This window comes from Parasteatoda tepidariorum, chromosome 10 (assembly GCF_043381705.1).
Source record: "Parasteatoda tepidariorum isolate YZ-2023 chromosome 10, CAS_Ptep_4.0, whole genome shotgun sequence".
In the NCBI taxonomy this organism is placed as follows: domain Eukaryota; kingdom Metazoa; phylum Arthropoda; class Arachnida; order Araneae; family Theridiidae; genus Parasteatoda; species Parasteatoda tepidariorum.
This window is the reverse complement of record NC_092213.1, coordinates 40,680,087-40,706,948: the sequence shown is the minus strand read 5'-3', so window position 1 is coordinate 40,706,948 and position 26,862 is coordinate 40,680,087. Positions and strand designations below refer to the sequence as shown.

At 28.6% G+C, this 26,862-nt stretch overlaps 2 protein-coding genes across 5 annotated transcripts in view; one reads left to right on the top strand and one right to left on the bottom strand.

The window, feature by feature from the left end:
• The first annotated feature begins 655 nt into the window (after positions 1–655).
• On the top strand, positions 656–13,797 carry LOC107439935 (uncharacterized). The gene is made up of 3 exons (XM_016052689.2): positions 656–1,955; positions 7,320–7,643; positions 9,891–13,797. The coding sequence occupies exons 1-3, from the start codon at positions 908–910 to the stop codon at positions 11,891–11,893; spliced, it is 3,375 nt and encodes a 1,124-aa protein (XP_015908175.2). The 5' UTR covers positions 656–907; the 3' UTR covers positions 11,894–13,797.
• Positions 12,937–26,862, bottom strand: part of LOC107439932 (NFT-1 protein) — a 32,122-nt gene continuing 18,196 nt past the window's right edge. For all 4 annotated transcript variants that reach the window (XM_043053605.2, XM_043053608.2, XM_043053606.2 and 1 more), the window contains exons 8-12: positions 25,630–25,798; positions 22,929–23,039; positions 20,344–20,489; positions 18,459–18,557; positions 12,937–13,284 (exon numbers count right to left, since the gene is read on the bottom strand). In XM_043053605.2, the coding sequence (XP_042909539.1) occupies positions 13,195–13,284; positions 18,459–18,557; positions 20,344–20,489; positions 22,929–23,039; positions 25,630–25,798 (615 nt within the window). In that variant the 3' untranslated portion in view covers positions 12,937–13,194. The remainder of the gene's footprint in view (positions 13,285–18,458; positions 18,558–20,343; positions 20,490–22,928; positions 23,040–25,629; positions 25,799–26,862) is intronic.

Below are 26,862 nucleotides of genomic sequence, written 5' to 3'. Positions count from 1 at the left end.
AAAATTATGAAGCTTATGTATACTTTTTGCTTATTTTAATGTTTGAAGTAATATGATTCTTAAAACTATGGAATGTAAAGTTTAAATAGGCCTTTCAGGTTATATCATTAAATTTAGTAAAACTATTTCTCAGGCATTAGGTTTTAACTCTAATAAGAAGATACATATTTTCTTCTGTTTATTTACAAATATTTTTCGGATGTGTTTTGGATGTTCCTTCTCTAAAAAAAAAAAAGAGATACCATCTTGTTTTCGGTTGTATAAGAAAGGATATCAAACATTTTTCTTTTATAAATTTAATAAGCCACATCAAAGAAGGAACGTTACAATGCTACACGCTACATTAAAGACGTCTCCAGAGTAACTGAATGACGGTTCATATAGAAATCGCAGGTATGCGTCTCATACAACAACGCCTCCTATAGTTCGTTGTGATCGCGAATCGTAAAAAGACACTGGAGGATATTATTTTAGAATATTTTCCAGGTACATAATACTTTGCGTTATTTTCCAATGAAATATTCGCTAATTAGGATCTCGTTCATCTCTCCAAACTCGCGCGCGATCTCTTCGCATCCAACACAAATGTCACAGTAAAGTAAGATTGTCAGCGCCATCTATAAATAGTTTTGATCAATAATGGAAGTTTTAGTTATTAGATGGATTGTATAAGCTACAAGCTAATTAATGTGCATTACTGAAAATCTTAAAATTGATATATGGTATCAACTTTTTTTAATATTTCTCTATTTTCAAAGCGCATTTATGAAAGTATTGAGCTCCAAAACGGATCGTCATGCTACTACTTTTCCTACTTCCAAATAATCCGTGCATCACTTTTTTTTCTAAATTGTTTAAGTAGCTTTAATACTTATGTTAGCTTAAATTGCTAGAGATATATGATTCAATGGCTAACTCTGAAACTTTTGAAAATGTCTATTTTTTTGGTTCTCCCGACGATAACGAAACTCGTTTGGCAGCTGAATGTATTGAAGTGCATACCGTCGAAGAACCGAGTGCAAATCAAGCAGAATTAAAGCATGATGAATGTGTTCAAATTGATGTAGATCAAAATTCAGGGCAGTTAATTTTGTCCCAAAATGAAGCAGAACTATTACTTGGTCCTATTGAATATTCCAGCTTGAGTGAGAAACAAGATGTTTCTGAAAATGTTAATACAATTCCACATAGTCATGAAAACGCCCAATCTAGCTCTCAATATGGAGAAACTATTGGACTAATATCAGATAAATTACTTCGAATGAGAAGCATTCTTAAAAAATTTGTAAAGACTTCAGATAATTGTGAAAATAAAACTGAAAATTATTTGAGTGTTGAAATGCCTTCACATGATGTTGATACTAAAATTGAAACCAGTGTATCAGACAGTGAAACAGCTTTTGATAACTCTTCTGTTACTTTACTTGTTCAAAAATATTCGTGTGATAAATGTGACAAATATTTTAATAATTTTGTAAGTTTATGCGATCATCAAAGAAAAGCACACAATGCAGTTTCAGAAATTATAAATAACAATGAAAATTTAAATTTTTCAGAGTCCCCTTGTACAGAAAGTAACTTACAAATTAATAGTACTGTTATTAAAGTTCAGAATGAAAATTTAACTCGTATTGTTATTGATTATGATATAGCTGATGATAAGAGAGAACACCCTAAGTTTTCCGAAAGTCAGGTATTGTTGCAGGAACAAAATGAAATGGCAAAAAGTTTGAAGATTGAATATTGTCATATTTGTAGTAGAATATTTAATAACAGAAAAACGAGACTAAAACATCTAAAGACAGTACATTCCATTGTTTCCCCTTCAAACAATCGTATTAAATGTTTGGATTGTAATTTAGATTTCAAGTTAAGGAGTAACTTAAGAGATCATCTTCAGGAAGTTCACAATCTTAATACAAAACCTGAGATGTTGTATTTTTCAACAGAGGATGGTAAGTTAAAATTAACACAAATTATGGTTTATTTTTAGTTACTTTTGTGCCACTCTCTGACTGTTCTCTTATTTTTGTGATCTTTTGGAGCCAGTACTGATAGCTAAAACTTTGCAAAACATTTTAAATAATTCTTCAGTGTTAATTTTTTTTTATTAGACTGCATTACATAGGTGGTAGCTCATCTGCAGTGGTTTTTCCTAGCTGAGATTTATTGTTCTTTTTAATACTTAATGTTATAGGGTATATTTTAGTATTGGATCTAACTAAAATATGCTGGGCTGATTGTGCTCCAGAAAAAATCCGGTTTTCCGAATTTTTCGCTAACAGTGATCTGGAAGTTTCCAGAGATCGAAAGTCCAGATGTCTAAAAAAATCAATGATCACAGAAGTTTCCGTAAATCAAATTTTCAAAGGTGGAACTTAAAAACACAGTTTATTTTATTTGTTTGTAAGGGAGAGCCAGAGAGATACTTTATAAGCTTATATGCAAGATTAATATTCATTTTTTTATCAGTAAATAGTTGTTATAATCATAAACTCAAGAAAGAAAGACATATTATTTGTAAATTTCAATTACTTCTCCAGGTCATCATAGGTATGTGGAAAATTTTAAGTAAGCTAAAAAAAATTGAGAAGCAGGAAGAAAACCTTGCTTAAATTTATTTTCTAATTTTTCAATTTAAACTTTTTTTTTTTTTTTAACTGAAGAAATTTTCTGGAATTTTGACTTGGGATCACAATCACCCCTGCATATGCTATTATTAATTTTTAAAAGAAAAATATAGTGATTTATCTCTTACCTGAAAGTTTTTACTAAATTACCTTTATGAGCTTGTCAATAAACATAAATATACGAGAAACTAAAAAAAATTTTAAATATTTGTCTCTGTACTAAATCTTAGCTGTGGAAAACTTATGCCAAATTCAGTGCAGGATCTATGAAAGAATCTAACCTTATAATAAACATGATTCTATTGCTGTAGTATCATTGTGTTACAGTGATGTCTTTTTTCCCCAATGCCTGATGAATTAAGCCAGTTTGGCGATAAAGGTTGGCAAACTAATTTTATCTTTTAATTAAATTATTTATGTTCATATTATCATGGAGGAAAAAAAATTTACTGAGTCATCCTCTTGGCACCAAAAAGTAAGTGCTTTTTGAAATATTAAAACTAAATAAAAATATTAAGATGAAATAAAAATATTAAAATTAAATAAAAATATAAAATATTAAAATTAAATAAAAATATAATTTTGAAATATTTTTATTTAATTTTAGGTAATAATAATAAATATGTTTATATTTTTAAGTTTCTACGTTCCTCTACAGTTTCAGTCATAAAATGATCTTTATGCAATATCTGTTAACATTTTCAGTGTTCGAAATCATTGGTGGTTTACAAGTCCTAGACCACTATTGAATAATACCACTAATCCATGGGACCACCAACACATATGAAGTAATGTCGTACCTAAAAGGTATGCTGTGCTAGAATGGTATGATAAAGGTTAGGGTGTAATATAATATTCTATGTAATAATTTTATGTAGTTCTTTTGTAACATGTTTGAGTTTTTTTTCATTTTTGAGATTTGTGTTTTTATAGAATTATTTATTGATACACAAGGGCGTCGGCAGAATAATATAAAAGGGGGTGCAACCCTCTAACAAACTCCCCCCCTCCATTTTTTTTTCTTAAAATATTCTGTTATTACATTTTGTTTTGTTATTACATATACTTTCATCTGTTAATTTTTTCGTTGTTAGCAAGATATTTTACAAAAAGTAAGAATTTCTTGTACTTGCAAATTTTGCCACGAGAAACTGCATTGATGGCGCTGGCATAACTTAGTTACTGACTTTGAAACACAAATAACTACAAACAGTAGTTTCATATACTAACATGTTTGTATTTATTGTGTTGATGAAGTTTTACAATTGTGAGAAGTCAGTTTGTGTTATACACCCTTGTTAAACTAAATAAATAATTGAAAATATAATATCACTTTTATTTTATAAAATGAAATTTAAAAATATAGCTTATATATTTACCAAGTTTGTGCCTACTCAGTGTGCATAAGAAAAGAATCAAAGATGACTCAGAATTCATTGAAAAAGTTATAAACAGTTTTGGACAGCAAACAAGACGATTACAGTTCTTGTTTGATCAAAGAATTTTTTAAATGTTTTGTATCAATAATTACTTAATTATTTGTTTTTCTATAAAAATATGTTTAACAAAAAATTTTAAAATAAAATTGTTTTTCTGTATCTCTTTAATAGTTTTTTAAAAAAAGCCAGGGGGTGCAAGTTCGCAACCCTTTTGTCGGCGCCCTTGTTGATTCAACATTTTAAGAAATAAGAGCACCTTTAAAAAAATGATAAATAAATAAATAAAAGTGTATGATACAGTGAAATAATAAAGGGATATCCAGTATGAGAAAAGTAAGTTAGCTTGTGTATTTTAGAATCAGTGGCTGACAAATTACGAATGGCTAGAGTTTGATGCAGAAAATAACAATTGCATTATTATTTAATACAGATGTTTATTTTTCTGAATTTTATTTGGATAATAACAGCAATTTTGTGCATTTATTACCCATTGGCAAAATGAGTTTGATTGCATGCACACCTTATTTGGATGTCATCACATTTTTCAACCGTGTTCAAGAGTAATAGTAAACAGTGTACATGAGTCCTTATTGCATGCGTCGCTATGTCGACTGTTGCTGTTTGATAATTTTTTTTTAGAATTCTTTTTTTCACTTTTAATTTTCTTATGCATTAAGTTGGAGAGTTTATTTTTGAGATATGGGACCAGAGAGATCCCATAAATACTTCTTGAGTTGTGAATTTCATAATTTGAATGATATTTTTGTTTTTATTGTTTTAATTAAGAATCAGAAGTTCTAACCTTCAGTTCAAACTGGAAAAAAAAGAATTAGACAACAAACATTCTTCCGATGGGTAACCTGTAAACGCCTTTCGGCGATCAAATTTTTTTTTTTTGAAAATTGTAACATAACTAAAATATTCTTTTCCCTTAAATTTTTTTTTATATAAGACCAATTTAGAATTTCATTAATATCTGAATTAATTTATGATAATCAAGTTTTATTACAAACAAATTAACAACATATTATTATGAAGCATGAAAATGAATTAAATTAATGTAGAATTGTACTAAACATTAAATTTCTAGTGAACCAGTCTTATTGATTAGGGACCAGTACATAATGATGCTTATAGCTTCGAAGGACAAATAGCTTTATAGTATCTAACATTAATTTTAAGTATTGTTCATACCTTTATTGCATGGATAATTAATTTGTCCTCTATGTGCAGGATTAAATATAAGTGTTATCTTTATTAGTGTTTTAAAAAATAATCATGATTTTAAAATTCATGTGGTAATCTTGCCAAAGCTTGTTGTTGTATTGCCAAGAAGAAGAAAAAACTGGAATAAACCTTGTGGGTTTACAGTAGAATCATCACAGATTGAGCAGGTCATTAAGTAATTACTCTATTTCAATTTACACTCTATCACAAATATTAAATGTAAAAAAATTTAGATTTCATAAACCATATAAATCAGGTTGTCGATAACTACCAAAAAAGCAAGCAGTTAAAGCATGTAAATTTATATTAGAATCATTAGAAATTTAGCTCTTCAAAATAATATTGTATTAAAAATATCATGTTTTTAATGCCATGTAAAATAATTAGCATTATTTACCATGTAAAATAATCAATTGCATTAATATAATGTCTTTTAAAATCATAAGGATTTGAAAGACCGTTTTACAATCTATAATAACTTCTGAAAACAAGATCGAAAAAAATTGAGTCTGTTACTAGGGAAATGAGTTCAGCAGAAAATATGATTTATTATACTCAAATACTTAATTCGAGAATAACAGATCATTAATATACTATAAAAAAAATTGAATTTTGAAAACCAACTGACTTTCATAACATTTCAAATAGCCTGTTGTTTTTTGCATACATGTTAACAATAGTTGATATGCATCCTAAAATATGCATGTAACTTGGATGTTTGTATAACTTCATCTTTTTTATATTTGTTTATCATGTTATATGTTTGTACAACTAAATGAAAATCTTAGTGAGAACCACTAAGATATGAAATCTGGTGTAAACCTAAATTATGATAAAAGTTTTATAAAAAAAATAGTGGGATGTTCTTTAAGTTTTCTTCTCCATGCATCACCCAAATACAGGTTAGTTCTATCATAAAGAAAGCGAATTCTTCCTAATACTTGATCTAGGAGTTCGATTGTCTTCTGGTTTGGTTACAAAATTACTGAGCTACAGAATTGAACATTGGTAGTCATAAACTTAAAATTGGGTCGGCTGTTCAAAGAAATCTATAAAATAAAATATGTTGAGTTTGTGAAACATATTTTACTTTATAACTGTCAATGGATAGCCCACCTAATTTTGATTTTATGGCTATGAATGTTCAACTCCGTAGCCATGTAATTTTGAACTCAATCCAAAAGACAAGGGAACTTCTTAATCAAATATTGAGGGAAATTTGCCTTTGTGGAGTACTTTTTGATGAAACTAACCTGTGTTTGCGTTATATGGAAAGGAAAAACCCCTACGGTTAGCTGGAGGGTAAGGGGACTTTAACCCATAATCCATCAACAAATGAGGATATATTTATGTAAGAACTGTGGTCAATGCGAACCGGATACTGAATTCGTGTCGACCAGCCATCGCTGGGATTCAAAAAACTGTCACCTCATTGGTAGCAAGCGCTCTATCTCCTAAGCACATAGTGTTGTTAACTTAATATATTATTTCATAATTTTTGCATTTTTTTAACTTAGAGAAAGTTAAATTGTCCATATACGCTCCCCTTTTCTCTCTACCTTTTTAAAAATGGATGATTCAAGCAAAATCTACATTGCATGGCAATCTCTTTCTAACTATAGATTCAAGAAATGATTCGTAAATAATTCAAAGTAGTCTGTAAAAATTAAAATTCAAGAAAACATTTTAAACTCTTCAGAAATAAGATGAAAAAAAAAATTTTTTTTTTGTTGATGATGACACAAATGATGCTTTTGAAATCAAGGAGTACCTAGAAATGTATTCAACTTAAAGTTTTTTTTTTCTTTATCAAAAGAAATGGATTAGGAAATCTAGATTTGTCCAAGTTTGCAGTATCTACCTTTGACGGTTTTAAAAAACAATTATATTAAGAAAACCTTGTTTTAATGAAGTAATTTTATAGTGCACTAAATTAAGTTTTAAAAAAAGCTTGTAGAAAATTATTGTGAAAATAACTCGTAGAAAATTATTATTTCTTAATTTCCTATTTGTTACTTTTTAGCTTTCTTAACCTGGAAGTGCAATACCGAAAGAGAAAGTTTGTGTTCTTACTTTCCTGCAAGTAAATTAAAAGAGACAAATGGACTTAGATACTACTGTTCACGGTCTGGAATGAAATATTCGAGTGAAAAACATAGGAAAACTGAATACCACAGAATGCGAGGCATTGGTCGTTCTATAAAAATGGGCATATCTTGTCCATCGGAAATTTTTGCCGAGGTTTCTCCAAAAGGAGTCTTGGTGACATACCATTCTACTCATTATGGACATGGAGGAGGAATAGGGATTGCACAAGTATTTCCCGCTGAAAAAGCTGCTGTGGATGGTGAGTTTTGAAGTTGAAATTAAAGATGTATAACAACATTATTTGTATTATGGTTTTAATTACAAATTTTAAATTGTAAATATCAGCTGATTTCTGGTTGATTTTTCACTTTTTAAAGTTATTTTTATAATAGAGAGCAAGGATTGAGGCAACCTCTTTAGTTAGAAGAATCCCTTGAAAAGAAGAACATGGTCAAGTTAAGGGGCAAATAAAAACATTTAATTTATATATATGTATAAATAATACATACATATATATTAGAAGGATGTAAAATAATAAAAATTTAAATCCATATTTAATTTAAGTTTTTATGTAAATTCAAGTGGATATTATTTCATGTGAAAGGTAACTAATAGTTTTAGTTGAATAAGTTAGAGCTGTGCATTTCTGATTATCCTCACTATATAAGACAACTTTTTATTGTATTATAATTTACAACACAGTAAGTATTAGAGGTGGGTTAGTATCAACATATGTGATATATACTTAGTTCTTAAAAAAACAAACAAATACTCTAACCCGAACACTGTTTGGATGCCGTGAAAGAGGACTTTTCTTATACAAATCCATTCATTTGCCTGGTTTTTTCAGATTTTTTATTTCGTCGTCTTTCTTATAAATGACTCTAAAAATTCAAGAGAGATTATAAACTATTTGAAGAGCTGGTTTTACCGCTTTTTATGTAGATGGGGAGTTTTTTTTCTCTTTTGTATTGTGTATTACTCTTTGCAAATAGTATCTCTTTCTGATTTCGTCATGAAATAAAAGAAGGATGGGTGACAGTAAGTGATTCTTAACAGTATATCTAAAAATACAGGGTTTCTTTTTTCCATTTATCCCTTGTAAAATATTCTTTGCAGTTTTATACCTTCTTCAGAAAAAAAAACAAAACAAACTTAGAGTAAAAATGCCTTATTTTTGCCATAATAAAAAAATTATCAGAAAATAAATGTAATACTTATAACTGTTTTTGTTGCTGATATGAATTCATATAGCTAATTAGAATACACAGTTATTTAAAGAAATAAGTTATTTTTGTTCACAATATGGCAAGTAAAATAAAACAGTTACATGGTATCAAATACTTTTCAAAATTAGTTTTGTCGTAAAGACATTTGTTAAAAAAACAAATGAAAATAACTTTATTTTTTTTATATTTTTAATACCCACCTTTCGATGGTGACTTAAAAACTTGGCATAATAACTGACTTTTTATTATAAGTCGTATTAAGCTTATAAAGTAAAAAAAGAGGGAAGTGTGTCAAAAAATGGACCACCCTGAATAACTTTTGATCTAACGATCTGTCTTCACGCTCTAGGACTCCATCTTGATGGTTCGAGGGGGTGACCTAAAATATACTAATTATTCAGTGCAGGCGATATTTTACGTTATGAAATCAGACACAAGAACATACGTTCTCCAAATAAACATACCTTTCTTCCAGCGGATTTAGATTTTTGACCCCCAAAATATAGGGGGTAGTTCCAATCTGGGAAATATGGTCCCCATAGTTTGATCAGGTGAGCAATCAAAAGTTTGGAACCCCTAATGTTTATTTTTTGCCATATCTCTAGAGTTTTTAAAGCGAATTGAAAAATCTTTGCACACAATTATAAAATTTGTTTATCCAAAGATAATTCCATGTAAAAAAAATGAGTTAATATTTACTATTTATTCTTTTATTTAATAACAGTCGTAAAATTTTTGAATTGTAACATATTTAAATCATTTTAAAGTGTCTAATTTTGTATGGCAAAATACAAAATTTAAGCGAAATTAATTGAATAGTTCCTTAGAAATCGAATTTTAATTATGACTTTTTCAAAATTCGATTTCTCTGGAACTATTCTACCATATTCCCTCAAATTTTGTAATGTAAAATTAGATATTTTAAAATGATGTAAAAAATTGTATACAATTCAAAATTTTTTTGACTATTTCTAAAAAAATAATAAATAATTACTAAAATTTATTTTTTGCATGGATTTATCTTGGAAAATATCGTCTACACCAATTAATTACCATACTTGAGGTCACCCCCTAGAACCATTTAAGATTGAGTCCTAGAACGTGAAGATCCAGTCAAAAGTTATTCAGAGTGTTCCTTTTTTTTAGCCAACCAACTATCTTATAAATATGTAATAAGTATTATTAAAATAAATTAACTCAGTTTTATTTTTAGACTGTTGCGTATGGTAATTATTGTTAAGTTATTTAATTTCACTCAATATTCTTTTCTTTTTCAGAACTAGTGTTGAAAGGTTATTCTTTTGAAAAGCTGATGAAGGAACTTAAAGGAGGTGAAATAATGGACAATACTCAAACATTTCCTTTGAGAAAACGATATTTAAAGTGGGTAAAACAAGTTTTTTCAGCTCCTAGTTTTCACACAAGCTTTTTCAGTGATGCTGAATGCATTTCTCAATGGGTTCAAAAATGTTGTAGTATGGAAGAATCTCCTATTCTACTTTGCCAGCTGGAAAATATAGAATGTGAGAAAGAAAAGTTTATTTTAGTAATAATGACAGAATTTCAAAAACAAATACTGTTATCAAACTTCAAGGACCTTATTTGTGTAGATGTATGCAGTATTTCTAAAAGGTCCTTTATTGTTATGTATGTAATGGATGAATTACATCGTGCTTTTCCAGTTGCATATTGCCTTTGTAATAGTTTTAGCAAGTATACCGTAGCCCAGTTTTTCAGTTCCATAAAAGAGCATACTGGTAAACTTAGACCTAAGTATTTAATTTCAAACATGAAGCTTAGTATTTATGAAGCATGGGTTGATGTGATGGGTGATAGTCCACATTGGCTTTGGAGCTACTGGAGCACTAGAAAATTAATCAGTAATCAGCTTATAAGATATGCCATTAAACATGAAGAAAGATGTGAAGTATTTGATACCATGAAAATTATTATGGACTGTAAGAGTGAAGATGTCTTTACTTGTATGTTTGAAAACTTGGTGAAAAAGCTTCATAACAATGTAATCTTTGAAAAGTTCAAGGTCTGGTTTGAACAAAGATTTCCATCCAACTTTGATAAGTGGGCTACTTACTGCCGAAAGGACGTCAGTTGTATGACCAGCCTCCACTTGGAATCTATGCACTACGCTATCGATGTTGCTTGCTCCAGAGCTACAAAACAAAGGAGTATGTTCAGGCTGATCCAAGTCTTGATGAAGATCTTACGAAATAAGATGATGGATCGTATTCTGGATTCGTTTGATGATGACAAAATAAATTTAGCTCTTGATGCCATAAATTTATACCACGAGAGTTGCGTGACTATACCGGAAGAGCATATAACTTTTATGTGTGAAAAATTATGGAGCGTTCAGAATGAAGATGGCGAGAAAGAATTTGTGACTCAAGAAACTGAAACTTGTCCCGATCATTGTGTTTTGAAGTGTAAGGAATGCAACATTTGTATCCACATGTTTTCCTGCAGTTGTGTGAACAACATGGTTAATTCAAATCTTTGCAGGCATATCCATGCTGTTGCGTTTAAGTTTTTGAAGAAAAATTCTTCTAAACCACCATCTCCCTCTCTATGTGAACCAAAGAATAATAAAAAGGAAATATCGCTTGCTGACTTTGAATCCTTAAAGAAGTGTATGGATAGTTTAACTCGGGTTAAAAATACTTCCTTTAATACTTCACAAAAAATTGCATCAGTAAAAAAATCTGATTCATCTCATAATTTATCTAGTTTAGAAAATTCGCCACAGTTTGAAACACAGGTTTCTATAAGTAATTTAGACGAAAGGGAATCAAAGCAAGCTGCTTTGAAAAAACTCTCTGAAATTCATGAGATAGTGAAGAATACCGACCTGACTGATTATACCTTAAATTCACTGACAAAACACTTGAATTTGTGTCATAAAATCATCAAACTCAACAAGGATGATCCCTCAAAGACAAAGGATTCATCTTCAATACCTATTAATGCTGTGTATGTTGTAAAACCAAAGAATTTTACAAATGGAGAATCAGTAAATAAGAAGTGCGTAAAAAGATTTAGGTTCCCATCTGCAGAGGAAAGAAATGCCAATCTGAAAAAATTTAAATACTCACAGCCAAAATTATCTAAAAAAATAGTTATGCAAACATTACTAAGGGATGAAAGACTTGAAGTAAAAAAACTCACTCATACTCCTCTTATGATACAACTACCAAATAGAAACAAGACATCAGAATCACCTTTTCCTACTAATATCCAATTGAATGTAACAATGGATGAATAACTTTAGTTTCCATAATTTAAAAATGCACTGTTTGTGATTTTACACAATTGGCATAATATAATGCAGACATTTCTGTTTAGGGGCATTCTTTGGAGTTCTTTCACTAAAAAAAGTAATAGTGATTAAAATAAAATAGCTGCAATATGCAAATATATAAATTCAAGCCTTTATATTTAAGCACAATATATCATATTCATCAAATTTTTCTGCGCTTTAAAGTTTGCCAATTAACCATTACTTTTCCTCAAGGTGAAGAACATTGAAACCAATAATTGTCAATTTTTACAAGTGTTTATGAGATTAAATAATGCAGCATTGGATTAACTTTTTAAATATTAAGTCACAATTGCTTTTCCTTTTCACAAAACTAGTTTTTATCCATGTTGGCGTTTTGCTTCACTTTCATGAAAAACATTAAGAGCGTTAGCCTAAATAAACAAAACATAAGTCATGTTACAAACTTGCAACAGTTATAAAAATAGCATTATTTATTAAAATTTCTTGAGATATGAGATTATTAAAATGAGAGTTTTTAATCTCCTTTAAATTTTATGCATTTTTAATTTACACATTCCAAATTGAGTAAGCAATAGCATTTCATTTGCCAAAATTTAGTAAGTTGCACTGCACGTAATCACGATAAATAAATCATAACTAGGCTTTGTAAATGTCATTATTGTTAAACTTTTATTTCGTAACAGAATAAAATTAATTTATGTAATTGGGTGTACTTTTGATTCCATTGGTATAAGTTTTTAACAATACTTTTATAATATTTTGGTAAATGGTTGTAACTTTGACATCCAACCTTTCCCTTGAATATATTCTTAAAATTGGTAATCTAAAAACCTCAAACAAATTTTCTTGAGGTTCTCGCCATGTATTTTTTCTAGACTTCACACAAACTTTTTTTTAAACAGATATAGCTTTTAATTGAAGATTTGAGAACTTGTCCTTGTGTATTTCTGGAAAACAATTTAGCTTCACCCCCCCCCCAGTAAAAATTGTATCAGTACAATTAATAATGACTTACTTCACAAATATTTTATCTAAAATACTGATTTATTTTAGCGAATTTATTTCTGATACATAAAAATATACAATTTAAACTCCTATTTAGTTGAAAATAATCATCTACAAATCCAAAATATTTACACTTAGCATTTATATCATTCATGAATACTGAATACCAAGAATCATTCATAACTTCTACAACACATTTTTTTTATAAAAAGAGGAAATAACTTCTATTTAAATTTACAAAAGAAAATATAAGTTAAAAAACTAATATATCTTATATTTTAAAAATATTTTCTCAGTTTATCAGCTTCTTCAGTCATTTCTTCTGGAGTCCGCCATTTACGGTCACCAGCCTTATCGTGTTCTTCAAGCTAAAACGAGAATAAGAATGTGATTTAAAAAATATGTGTGTATTCAAAAAATAGGTACTAATTCATTCTTTGTTACACTTGATAATTTATTTTTATTATTTACAATAGATTTTTAAAACTATAATAAAAGTATAAATTTTCCATTCAATTAAAAATGCAGGTATTAATTTTTTATAAGTTATATTAATTTATTACTACTAAACTAAACTTGTTTTCACAGAATTTGTAATGCATTAAAATACTGTCAAATTATTGTTACAGAATGTAGAAATGTTTGAAAATATTGTATAAAATTAATTATTTTATAATCTTACTTATTTTACAAAATTATTGATTATTATTCAATGTGAATGAATATTAATCCAGTTTTCAGATTGTATGCTTAAAATTGTAATTAGTTATTGATTTATTGATTCATTCAAGACATTTGGGTTGAAAAACATGTTATAAGTAAAGAGATAATCTAGATGTATTTTACATTTTTTTTAAAATAAAAATTTTTTCATTCATAAATTTTTTTTGCATTTCTCTTTTATTATACACAGTGCTTATAAAAATTGGAATCATTAATTTTATGTATGATTTTTCCGACTTAAAAATAGACTAATCAATAAAATTAACATAACTAGAAAGGCAGATTATATATATATATAAAATATGTTGATATCTTAGATAGTTAAAATTTAATTTTATTAAAATATATACACAAAAATTGCATTTAAGAGAGGCTTAAAATTCTGTAAATTTGTAATTTATTTGCACATAAAATAGAATTACTATAACTATCAATTACTCTTCAGGCAAGGGGATAAAGTTAGTGTTAGTTTGCATGTACAGTGTACAAAATAAAAAAGATATCACCTTGAATTATTTAGGTTCTAATGATCAGATCAATCTTAGTGGTTCCAAGGGGTAACTTCAAATATGCTAATTAATTAAGTTACAAAATCAAACACAAAAACGCACTTTCTCCGAATAAACACATGATTTTTGATTCCTGACCCTCAAAATAGGAGAGGGAGGACAGACAAAATTTCGAAAAATGTTAGGGTGCTAGGAAGCTATATATATTTGGCATTGTCTAAAAGGAGATTAAGAAGGAGAGAAATAATTTTATTTCTCCGTTGCTAAGCAACTAAGCTGAGAGAAGAAAACAAAAAGAAAATAAAAATTGAAGTCACATCGTTTTTGTGTTAGCTCGGGTCAGAAAGGCTTTTATTTTTAATGGTTAATAGAATAATATCTTGAAGATTCTTGGCAACAAATTTTTTTTGGGTTGATTTCTGCCCAAAAAAGAAAAGATTGCTTTTGTTTAATATCTTTTGAAATTAAAATTTGAATCGATATGTAAATTATTCATAATTTTCTAATATTTTTGTATTTGAACACATGAACTTTTATAAAGCTTTATTTGTATTTAAGTTGTTTGTGCCTTTTTTAAATATGAAGATTTTATACTAAAACCAAATTTGCATTCATTATTTTAATTTTATATAGAGTTGTAGGACAAATCACGAAAAAGACCCCGTAAAAAAAGGGAAAATATCTGGAAAAGATTATAATGCACATTCATAAGTTTTTATATAATTTACAATATTTTTTTTTTTATAATTGAAGAAATTTGTGAATGCTACGTGGCATTGAAATATGTACGTTTAAGAATATTGTATGATTCACTTTTTAAAAAATCATTTCATTCTACCAAATATGTGAGTTACATGGCTTTCTATTGATAAAGATAATATGCAAATAGCATTCTAATGTTTTTATACATTCTGAAGCGGATTTTTGTAAAACGTCGCTCAACATGTTCATCAATTACGATGAGCTATATTTATCACCGAATAGTGCTACTATAATTTCTTTGCTTAATTGCTATTGAGACTGAACTTATCCCCAAAATTCAAAGAATGTGCAGCAATAGATTTACATTCTTGATAAAGGACCTATCTACCATGATCCTTTAGTCTAAATCAGTGAGACTTTTGTGTACCCTTTCTAAATTTTCCGTAACGTTGTGTACCACTAATAAAAATAATGAAAGTATTTTTTACCATAAAAAAATTGCACAAATATTAAAAATCACAACTGGCTGCTGACACCAGTAATTATTAACTGTTAACTCTGCAAAAAATTGGCAATAGAATATTATGTTATCGTAAATTTTCATGGCTAGCTTTGTTTTAAAATTAAATGTTTTGAAATTTTCGTATGTTGCAAGATATTTTGCATAAGAACGCGTACCTCCTCTAAACTGTTCCCGTACCCCTGGGGGTACGCCTACCACACTTTAGGAAACACTGGTCTAAATTATTAAAAGATGTCCAATTTATCCAATATAGCCAAGGTTGCATAGCCAAAGAATTCATTTCTGTTTCACTATTGACTACCATGGTATCTATAGCTTAATATTTCACTTATTTTTCCATTTTTCTTTGATAACTATACATTTGTTTCAAATTACTTTAGTTTTCCTCATTTCACGTCTGCCAAGTCTTAAAAATTTATGCCTATTTTTGACCACCCTAAGTATTTGCTTCTTTTTAGAGCTCAAAACATGTCAAGTTCTAATTACATTTTCATATTTTTTGAAGTTAACAAAGTTTTTATCTTTCTGTTTTAGTTTGTCAAGATTATTAATTTAGTGACACAGTATATTAACTTAAAATACTTCACATGATATAAAAATAAGTTTTATGTAAGATAATAGCTATGTCTCTAAGATTAAATAACTAATATATAACTTTCTAAAAAAGCAAAAATTTCTAAAAAAATCATAGCAGTCCTTTTTATTTTATTCATTTATTAATTTTTTATTTAATTTAATTTAATTTTAAATGTAGGACTTTAANATGTCTCTAAGATTAAATAACTAATATATAACTTTCTAAAAAAGCAAAACTTTCTAAAAAATCATAGCAGTCCTTTTTATTTTATTCATTTATTAATTTTTTATTTAATTTTATTTAATTTTAAATATAGGACTTTAAATATCTATTTCTTAAGAACTATTCGACCAATATCATTTAGTATTTGTATTTTATCTTATAAAATTACATTCTTTAAAAAAATGAATAAATTACTATACAAAACTTTTTTGACTGTAAATAAAATCATGTAAAAAATAAATAAATTTTTGCATGGAATTATTTTTTGGTAAACTAATTTTACAATTCTGAGCAAAAAAGTTTTAATTCGTTTACAAAATTAGGGGACCAAAATTTGGACTGCTTTCGTGACCAAAATACACGGGGTCATATTAATGCTGTTAACTCTATATTTTAGTGCTAAAGAATCCAAATCTATCAAAAAAAGTGAGCTTATGTAGAGAAAATATGTTTTTGTGTCTGATTTTGTAATTTAAAATAATTGTCTACACAAACTAATTAGTATATTTGAGATCACCCGCTCGAAATATTAAGATTAGGTCCTAGTACGTGAAAATCTAATATTATTAGATCAAAAGTCATTCTGGTTGATTAGTTTCTTTTTGTGCGCTGTATTTTGTACCTGAGGTAATATTTTTGCCTCTAGTTGAGAAATTCAATAAAGAATATGAAGTTGATATTTTATTTGTAACCATAAACACTATCTGCTGTGTATCATTTAGACTTTTTGATTAGAAAATATAAGCCTGCAGTACATATATTTCTTGTGAACTTTGCAGAGCATAAGATATAAATGTTTTTACAAGGAGAAAGCAAGACTTAAGAAATTCACTTTGGGATAAAACTTGGTACCTTAGTAGTGTACCTTAAGGATATTCACCCCTTAAAATAGAGGAGTGCGCTCACATTGGAAAATTCAATCATATTTAATATACTAGTTAAATTATTGCCTCAATAAAGGGCACAGTGGTCTAGTCGCAGGGAACCTATTCAACATCAAGACTTTGGAGGTTTAAATTGTGTAGTGGACTGTTTTATTTCTCCTCATAAATATTTTTTCTGTTTACAAATAGTTTAAATACATTTTATTTTATTTATGTTTCTTAAATTATTAGATTATTCTTGATAAATCAAATACAGTAATAATAAAATTTTTAAATTAAATAATAATAGTTAAAATATTTATAAATAGTGCTTATAATAGTTTAATAGAATTAATTCATTTTTCTGTTTAATAGAATTAATTCATATATTTTGTTTTATGAACAAATAATATGGATTGTGATTATTAAAAAAAAATTGTATGTACGTGAATAATGTTTGTGAAGTTGATCTGCTGAAAAACAAAATTAACATTCTAAAAGAATTCTCAATCTTTTGAAAGTTTAGAAGCAAACCAATAACATTTTTTAATTTTATTTCTTGATTTTGTTACATTAATTGTACAGAATTCTGTAAACGCTGTAATACATTTTTTTTTGTCTAAAAATAAATGCCACCAGGTTGAACCAGATTAGTACATTTTGAAGGAATCAATTTAAAATTGAACTTTTACAATAATATAAGCATTGTATGTAAATATTATTATTTTAACCAATATAATTCTATTGAAACATTTATTTATTACTGCGTTTTAAATAATCTGCCAGAAAAAGAAAAAAAATCAATCAATAAAATAAAATGATTTATATTTAAGTTAATACTATTTGAAAAGAGAAAAATATTTATTAAAGGAAGTAAAAAAGTGCTGTAATTTATATGTCCCGTAATATTCAACAATTAGAAAAATAAAATAAATTAATACTGTTTGTAAACCAAAGAAAAAATTATCAATAATGAAAATAAGAGAGAAAAAATTTTTCAGTCTCCAAAGATCCTTGTCACTAGACCACTGTGTCGTTGTTGAAGTGATGACTTGACAAGCATATAAAGTATGCTTAAATTTCGAAAGGCGCTTTTCTAGAAATAGACTGGTTTGTGAGCTTTATTATTTTAATATTATAAATTTATCAAGTTTCATCACAAAGTGAGTTTTCTAAGTCATGTCCTCTGCTTGTTAGTATATCTATAAATTATTTTTATTAGGTTTAGAAATATTATTTTTATTAGGTTTATGATTCATTAGATTTATTTCAGCGAACTGTTAAATGCTTTAAGTATCAATGTTTGATGTTTATTTAAAAGTAATAAAACAAAGGAATGTAACAATAATAATAAAAATATTTCATATTTATGAATTTATAAATTGAAATATGAACACCCAACTAAATTTAAATAAAATTTTACCTTTTTATAAATATCATCATTTTTTTCAAAATCTCCAGCTTTTCTGGGCACAATATGCACATGAACATGAGGTATTGTTTGGCCAGCCTCGGGTCCATCCTGGGAAAAAAAATAGGATAGTTTTGTGAAATACTCTTTAATAGTGAACTAAATATTTTAAGCAGCAAGAAATACATTGTACTCTTGCTGTTGTATATGAATTACAGTAGAACCTCGATTGATCATATGGGACCATTCATTGCAAATGAGGATTGCAAGAGAACGAAAAATATGGAACATATATATCAAATTATTACTTGAAAATGTATGAAAAGTTATAAAGTTAAAAGACTATAAATTTTTAATAAGTATAAAAAAATTTTTGATTAAAAAAATTATGTACTTCTTTTAAAAGAAAGATTAAATAAATAAACACATTTATTCAAAATATTTGTAAATTTTGGTTTGAACTCACTTTTTTCTTCTTAATGCAAACAATTAATTTTCAACATTTGTAACAGATTGTTGTTTATTTTGTGTAAATACAGAAAGTTCTTCATTGTTTCAATGTCTTTTGCAAATGTTGGCACTGATTTTTGCGTCATTTTGCCGTCTCCTTGGGTATCACTTTGCACTTCTTCAGCTTCATCAACCATTTTTTGACATTTACATCAACTGATGCATAAATATTAAATGTAATAAATGAAGCGTTTTTCCCAAAGTGTAATAAAGTCTCATTTTCTTATTAAATGAGTTGCTGTTTTCTTCTCAAAACGGAATTACTACATTTTTTTCAATGATCATAAAATTTCAAAGTGATTGATATAGTAATAACTAGTTTTAAAAGTCATCTGAATGGTCATTACTAATATATTAAGAATATCAATATCATGTCATATTAAGAATAAGAATATTATTCCCCTCAAAACATGGCAATACACATGGGATAAGGACATATGCAGGAATGATGGTTCAAAGTACGGCAATATTTGTACCATACATGGCTTATTGAAAAGAGGATGGCTACAAAACACAGCAATCATGTTGCTTTTTTTTAATATAAAATGTAATGAAACAGACATTTTTAAATAAAAGTTTAGAAATGTCTAATCTATCAATAAATTTATTCTCTTTTCATAGTGGGATTTATAAAGATTCTTGAAATGTCAATTGAAAATTAATATTGATTGAGAGATGACAGTAAACAAGTGTTTATGAATCTGTTTTTGGGGAAATACAATTCACTAGAGAGGATTTTTCCCCTCTGGGTATTGAGAGAATATGCCTTTGTGGAGGACTTTTTGATGGAACTAAGCCACATTTGCGTTACATGGAGAGGAAGACCACGAGAACCTCCCACGGTTTGCCTGACGGCAAGGGAACTCTAACCCATGATCCACCACTGAGGATATTTCACATCAGCACTGTGGTTGGTGAAAGCCGGTTGCGGAATTCGTATCGACTGGGATTGGAACCCGGTTCGCCTAATTAGAAGGTGAACGCTCTATCCCCAGAGCCATCGTGGCTCATATGCTAACATTAATATTATGCATGCATGAATTTACTATAAAATTTAAAGATAACATTTAAGTGTCTATTTATTTATTTTTATACTTCGAATATTCGCGGCTAACAACAAAATTTCATAACCCTTGGTAGTTGTGGGGAAAACTTATTTTTCACATCGTATGGAATTTTTTAAAAACCATGAATTTTATTACTTGACAGTAATCTTGACTACAAAATTGTATAACAATAAGGGTAATTCGTTAAAGTTTACAGTGTCTCCCCTGTATTTGAAAAGCAATTTTGAATATTTAATATATACCAAATTCAAAAACTTATGATAAAGATGTAATAGATATTATAATCTATTTGTATATGAGGCAATAAATTTGCTACTGACCTGAATAGCAACTGTTGATGAAGTTGTTTTAAAAGCTTCCTCAATTTTTGCTTGTACTATTTGCACACAAGTAAATAAGTCAGCAACTTCATATGGAAATAAATCAGACAACCGTTTTGCAACTCGAATGGGAATTACCAGAACATCTATCTTAGTTCAGAAAATTGATAATTTAAAAATATTTTACTCTGTGTAAAAAAAAAATTAAATAGTAAAAATATTTTCACCATATTTCTAGTCATTTTTTGAAGAAATATATTTTTACCATAATTTTCCAATTATCTGAACTCAACCAGTAATCCAGATTAAAAACAGGGACTTATCTAAGATTGTTATTCTCTTGCGTATTTTTGTAAATAATTTTAGACAATCTAAATTTTTCGAAAAAAATATAGCTTCAATCAAATTAAATTTTTAATATGAAATTTAAAAAAAAAATATGCAAAGCATTCATCAAAGAAGTTGATTTAAAGTTAATCATAATGTATATAATGATAAAAAAATTAAGTTTTAGACCTATCTCACACATTTCTGTCTTTAGCAAAGTGGTTGAGAAAATGGCAGTTGATAGGTTGAAACTTTATTTGGAGGAAAATAATAACATCACAGAGAGGCAAGTTGGCTTTAGAAGCACCACAGAACAAGTAATTAGATTCTTGCAAGAAGTAAAATGCAATTTCCATCTGTAAAAAAGCATGCTGCCTGTATTGGTAGATTTTAAATCTGTCTTTGATGGAGTTTGGAGCAACTAAATCTGAGATAACTATGGAAAGGTAAAACCTGGTTTTAAACGAGAAATAGTCTTCCACAGGTCCTTAAAGGTAAGTCCTTATTTGTTTTGTTTAGAGAAGCTTGATAGTATAAAGGGGATCATGTTTTTATTTTACGCAAATGACCTTGGCACCATGGGTAACATGCTCAGGTATTCAGAAACTTAGAATACCGTTAAATAAGGCACTGATCAAACTTGTTAAGTGGGCAGGTGATTATGAAATGCAGGTCAATTCTGAAAAAACTACATTTCAGCTTTTTGCCCGATAAGGACCAAAAAACATTCCAATGTATTGAAAACTTTAAGATCCAACCTCTACTGAGAACAAAACATACCACTTGAATAGGTATTGTGTTGGACTTTAAACTAGTTTGATAATCACATCAAAAAGAGAAAAGAAGAGCATGCTTTAAATAAAATGAAGTTATTGAAGAGGAATTCTGGTGTAACTTGGGGTGCATCTCAGATTGTTCTCACCATTGCTTACAAATCTTATATTAAACCCATTTTTGATTGTCCTTCTGAACTCATAATTACCACTTTCAAAAGTATAATATTCAAAGTTGACATCACACAAAATTGTGCATTTTGTTTAATTACTGGAGCTGAAAAATCGATTCTTATACAATCAATGTAGCTTCGGATCACTATTAAACCCCTACCTGATTGCCCTGACAAATTGGCTCTGGTTCTCATAGAAAAGTTGCATAGAAGTAATAATCACTACTGGACAAATTATAAACCTGTTTCGTAAAGATTAAAATCTCAATCTACTTTTTTAAAATCAGCAAAGGCTTGGGTTTACCCATTATTGATAGACAGCTTTTCATTGACACTCTTAAAATCAGCTAAGATAAATCTTGAACTCATTCTCCCTTGTAATAAGGGTCTTTGTCTGAGACAGAGATAAAATCATTTGCAACTATCTATGAAAAATATCTATTCCCTGACTAGCTCTATACTGATGGGACAGCTGATCTCACTTCGAGAAATGGTGTTGGAGCTTATTGTCAGTTCTTTCTATTAAAAAAGTCCAGTGGGGTATTTTGTGAAAACTTTGATGGGGAAATTTCTGCAGTGTTTTTTGCTAATGAGTCTTTAAAAAAAATTGTACTCCTTGTTTGTTTTTTAATTGGAAAATAGGAAATACTTTCTTTTCTAAAGAGATTCTGTGTAAAGAAGCTATTACCAATCTTATTGAAAATTAGAAAATGAATGCTATCCAATGGATCCCAAGACATGTCAGGATTCCTGGTAAAAATGGAAGCAGATTCACTAGGTAAATCAGCTCTGTGTTTGCTACAGCACCACACTCCTCTCCATTTAAGAAATTATAAAGCACTAATCGATACAATATTTCATTATAGTAATATAGCTGTATATTACAAAAAAATATGATTACAAATGATTATATTATAAAAAGTTGTTACTACACAAAAGTATTAAATATATTTAATTAGGTCATTATAATATTTAATTTCTTTTTTTCTAACCAATCTAAGAAAAAAAATTTTTTTTTAAATTTTTTAGTGACTTAAAAATAATTTTATTAATTCTGTAATATTTTTTGAATGATTACTAAATCTCCCAAAACATAGCTAAACATAGCATAAAGAAGCTGAATAAGAAATAGAAGTAATTGCTTACTCTAAAAACTTAAAATAATAGTTACATTATTTTTTTCAAAATGTAATTATGTACTTTATTACATTTGCAATTTATTTCTTGGTTGTTGGGAGAAAATACACGTTAAACATAGTAGCTTTTAAAAACCACAAAAATATTGTATTTTACAACAACACAAAAAGGATACGTCCTGGTAAAAGAGGTCCTTTATTAACAATAGCTATACTATGCTTAGTTTTGTAAAATATGTGTTCTGGTCTAAGCTTGATATTGGCAAATGTATATGAAGAATCAGATCCTAAGAAAATATAAAAAGAAATGTATAAAAATACATTGGCAACAAAGTTAGTTCTGATAAGTAGAATTGGTAATATTTTTACTAAGTTGGCTATTACCTATTTAATCTTGCATATATTTTGTAGATTTAAACTATCGAATCAGTTGCTAGACTTTCCAGGTATTTATCTTTTTTTTAAAAAGATATACAGTTTCGATTTCTTTTGATAAGATTTTCACTCAATTAAAACACGTGACTGAAGCTTTAAATTGATTAAAATCTAAGTGATAGCTAAATATTATTTCTTATAATATTTAGATATTCAAAATTACATAGAATAAAATTTTAAAAGATAATACTTTAAAACTATTTTCTACATGTGTGCTACTATTAACAAACATGATCAACAAAATTTGGTAAAAACATTGAGCAGTGTTGATACTATCATCTCTTTCAACTTCATAACTATAAATAAATATTTTTATAAGCCTAGAGTGAATTATTAGCTTTAAATATCATTTCATCAGATTGAAGACTTAAAGAAAATTGCACACAAAGACAAACAAATATCTTTCTTAGAAAAATACAATTTACTAAAACTGAAGCAACACAAAAATACAATAAATTGTGTAATATAATTAGCACAGTATTTTGTAATATTATCCTAATTATCAAGATAACACATAACAAAATATACTAAGATAAGAAGATAATGGAAATAAGTCAAGGAATAATAAGAAATGTAAAGATATTATGGTACTGTGAACCACCAAAATTTATAACTGTTCACATTATATTAAGAATATCAAGAAGCACATAGAAGCTTTAATAGTTATCCAATATATTTCTTAATTATCAATATTCTTCACAAAATTGCTTACTTACTTATCAACTACTTTCTTACTCATCAGCATTCTATCATAATTTCTCATATCATTGGAAAATGTCAACTTTCAGCAATAGTGACTGTTATATATATTTTCTTTTAAAATCACATTAGTTATCTTTCCTTCCACACATTAGCTGATAAATTTAAGGTTAGCCTCGCAAATTCTATCGTAGTGAAAATCAAACGGAAAGACTCGACTAGATAAACAAAAGTTATTAAGGTGCAATATTTTTTCTTTTGCTAACTATTTGCTTCAAACAATCGTCTACTGTTTGGCATCTCACAGTGCTAGAGATGAGTCCTGGAATGTGCTCTGTGGAACTCACGGTGCTCTGGATTCACTNAAACAGTTTTAAATAATGTAGTTAAATTCTTATATTTTAGATTATTGCTTTTTTATTTATATTTAGCCTATAACTCTAATTTTTTAGGAACACCAACAAAATTTTATCAGATTTTTAGGAATTTTAGGGTTTGCACATACTTTTAGGAATTTTATGAATTTTAGGGAGAATGCGACCCCTGTCTTTCCTTCCACACATTAGCTGATAAATTTAAGGTTAGCTTCGCAAATTCTAACATTTTCGTATGTGAAAATCAAACGGAAAGACTCGACTAGATAAACAAATGTTATTAAGGTGCAATATTTTTTCTTTTGCTAACTATTTGCTTCAAACAATCGTTCACTGTTTGGCATCTCACAGTGCTAGAGATGAGTCCTGGAATGTGCTCTGTGGAACTCACTGTGCTCTGGATTCACCCCATTCTACTGCGGTAGCCATGTTTAGACTTTTGACAGGACAAGATTGTCTATGTTCTCATTTATTTCGCCTCAAGCTTCATCAGATTGTCTTTCATGTAACTCTGGACAAGCCACGACTGCTGAGCATTTGGACACAAACACTGCACTAAAAACTTTGACTGTATTGTTAAGAAGTTTTGGAGAGCTAGAAGCCTAATGACCTAATAGTCAATAAATAGAGCCAAAAAAACTGGTATACCTGCCCAATATTGTGTAGGGACCCCACGAGCACGCAGAAGTGCCGCAACACGATTCAATCAATGTGTGAAGTATTGCTGAAGATAATTGACACCATGAATCCTGCAGGGCTGTCTATAAACCAGAGGGAGTAAAAGGGGGTGGGGATATCTTCTGAACATCACGTTGCAAGGCATCCCAAATATGTTCATGTCTGGGGATTTTGGTCGATTTACGATACTCACGGTATACTCGTGAAATAGTTGTACGTGAAAATCCAAATTTCATTGCTATCTCGGAGATGCTATGTCCGATCTTCCGTGCGACGACTATAACACCACGTTCAAACTCACTTAAATCTGTATAACCTGGAATTGTAGCAGCGGTAACCGATCTAAGAACTGTGCTAGACACTCGTTGTCTTATATACGCATTGCAGCAACATAGAAGACTATAACACCACGTTCAAACTCACTTAAATCTGTATAACCTGGAATTGTAGCAGCGGTAACCGATCTAAGAACTGTGCTAGACACTCGTTGTCTTATATACGCATTGCCGATTGCATCGTTGTATTTTTATTGGCTTCATACCCCTTTATTTGCATACTCATGCCTGTACCAGTTTTTTTCGCTCGTCAGTGTAATAATAATAATTTTTCTTTTGCTAACCGCACATTTATGGAAATTTCGATTGTAAAATTTAACATAGCATAATTAAAATAGCCTATAAATGTAGCTTACCATCTGAGATTTCAGGTAGTATGAGACTCCCATACAGCTCACTGCGTCTATGTTTCCAGATAGGCATATCTCGACGAATGTTTTTGAGATAGCTCATATTAATCTCAGCAAAAGCTATTCCTACCCCTTCACTACAGCATGCAATCACACAGCCCCATGGATCAACCACCTAAACAAAATGAAAAGCTATTTTCAAAGTCAGTCAGACTAGTTTTAACAATATACATAATGTCTTTTATAGAACAATAAATTGATGAAATAAATTAAAATATATTGGGCATCTCTAAATATTTGAACATTTTATAAAAATGCAATTGAAATCTTTCGAATCCGTTAAAAGTTTTTTAAACTTCAGAAATGTCTTTTACATGTTGGAAAATAAGTGTTTACGAAAATTTTGCAGCAACATAGAAGATTCCTATTGTATCCATGAAAAGTTAGTCCTATTGTATCCGAGAAGTTAAATTCCCTTGTGAGTAATGTCATTTTTATGATGTTCTTTTTAGCAAAGAATACTAAACTATATACAGTAGGACCTTAATTTTCTGAAGTAACTGGCACCAGATATATTTCAATTAAAATATTCAGATAATAGAGCTAACATTATTTTTTATTCTACTTCTGTCAGCAAACTCTGAAAATCAAATTTTTTAAAAAAATAAATAAAGCGATATTCCAAATTAATTTAATTTTCTATATGACAATTTAATACTTTGTTCACAGAAAACATCAAATGACATCCTCTATAACTGAATGTAATTGATGAGGTACTATGCATTCAAATTTTGGTTATCATTGATTTTCCATTTATTTTCGTTACATTTGTAATTCTAATGGCAAATATATTCATAACTGCCAAGTTTTATGCATTTTACATAAACTTTTATTCTTACATTGAAAGTGGTAGAAAATTTATAGTTCCCATGTATTGTTTTGGATTTATAAATTTAGCAAAATCAGATCAACTTACATGGACAGAAAATTTTTCAAGAACGATTTAAAAATTTTTTCGCAGAAAGATTGCCAGATTACAAAATATGAAAACAATAGATGAAAACAAAAGCGCAAATTGAGTGTAACAAGAGGGTTTTAAAGTGTCGTTCTTACTGCACTGCTGAAGTGATTTGTTATTCTGAGCTTTGATTTGTTAGTTACCAAGGATGGGCCCGAAATGGATGTGCGCAAGGTAATATTATACTGGATAATTTTAAAAATTGATCATAAATAGTTTTA

Coding starts and splice junctions, on each gene's coding strand:
- LOC107439935 (XM_016052689.2), top strand. CDS start 908: ATGGCTAACTCTGAAACTTTTGAAAATGTCTATTTTTTTGGTTCTCCC. Junction 1,956..7,319: donor GTATTTTTCAACAGAGGATG/GTAAGTTAAAAT, acceptor GTTACTTTTTAG/CTTTCTTAACCTGGAAGTGC. Junction 7,644..9,890: donor TGAAAAAGCTGCTGTGGATG/GTGAGTTTTGAA, acceptor TTTCTTTTTCAG/AACTAGTGTTGAAAGGTTAT.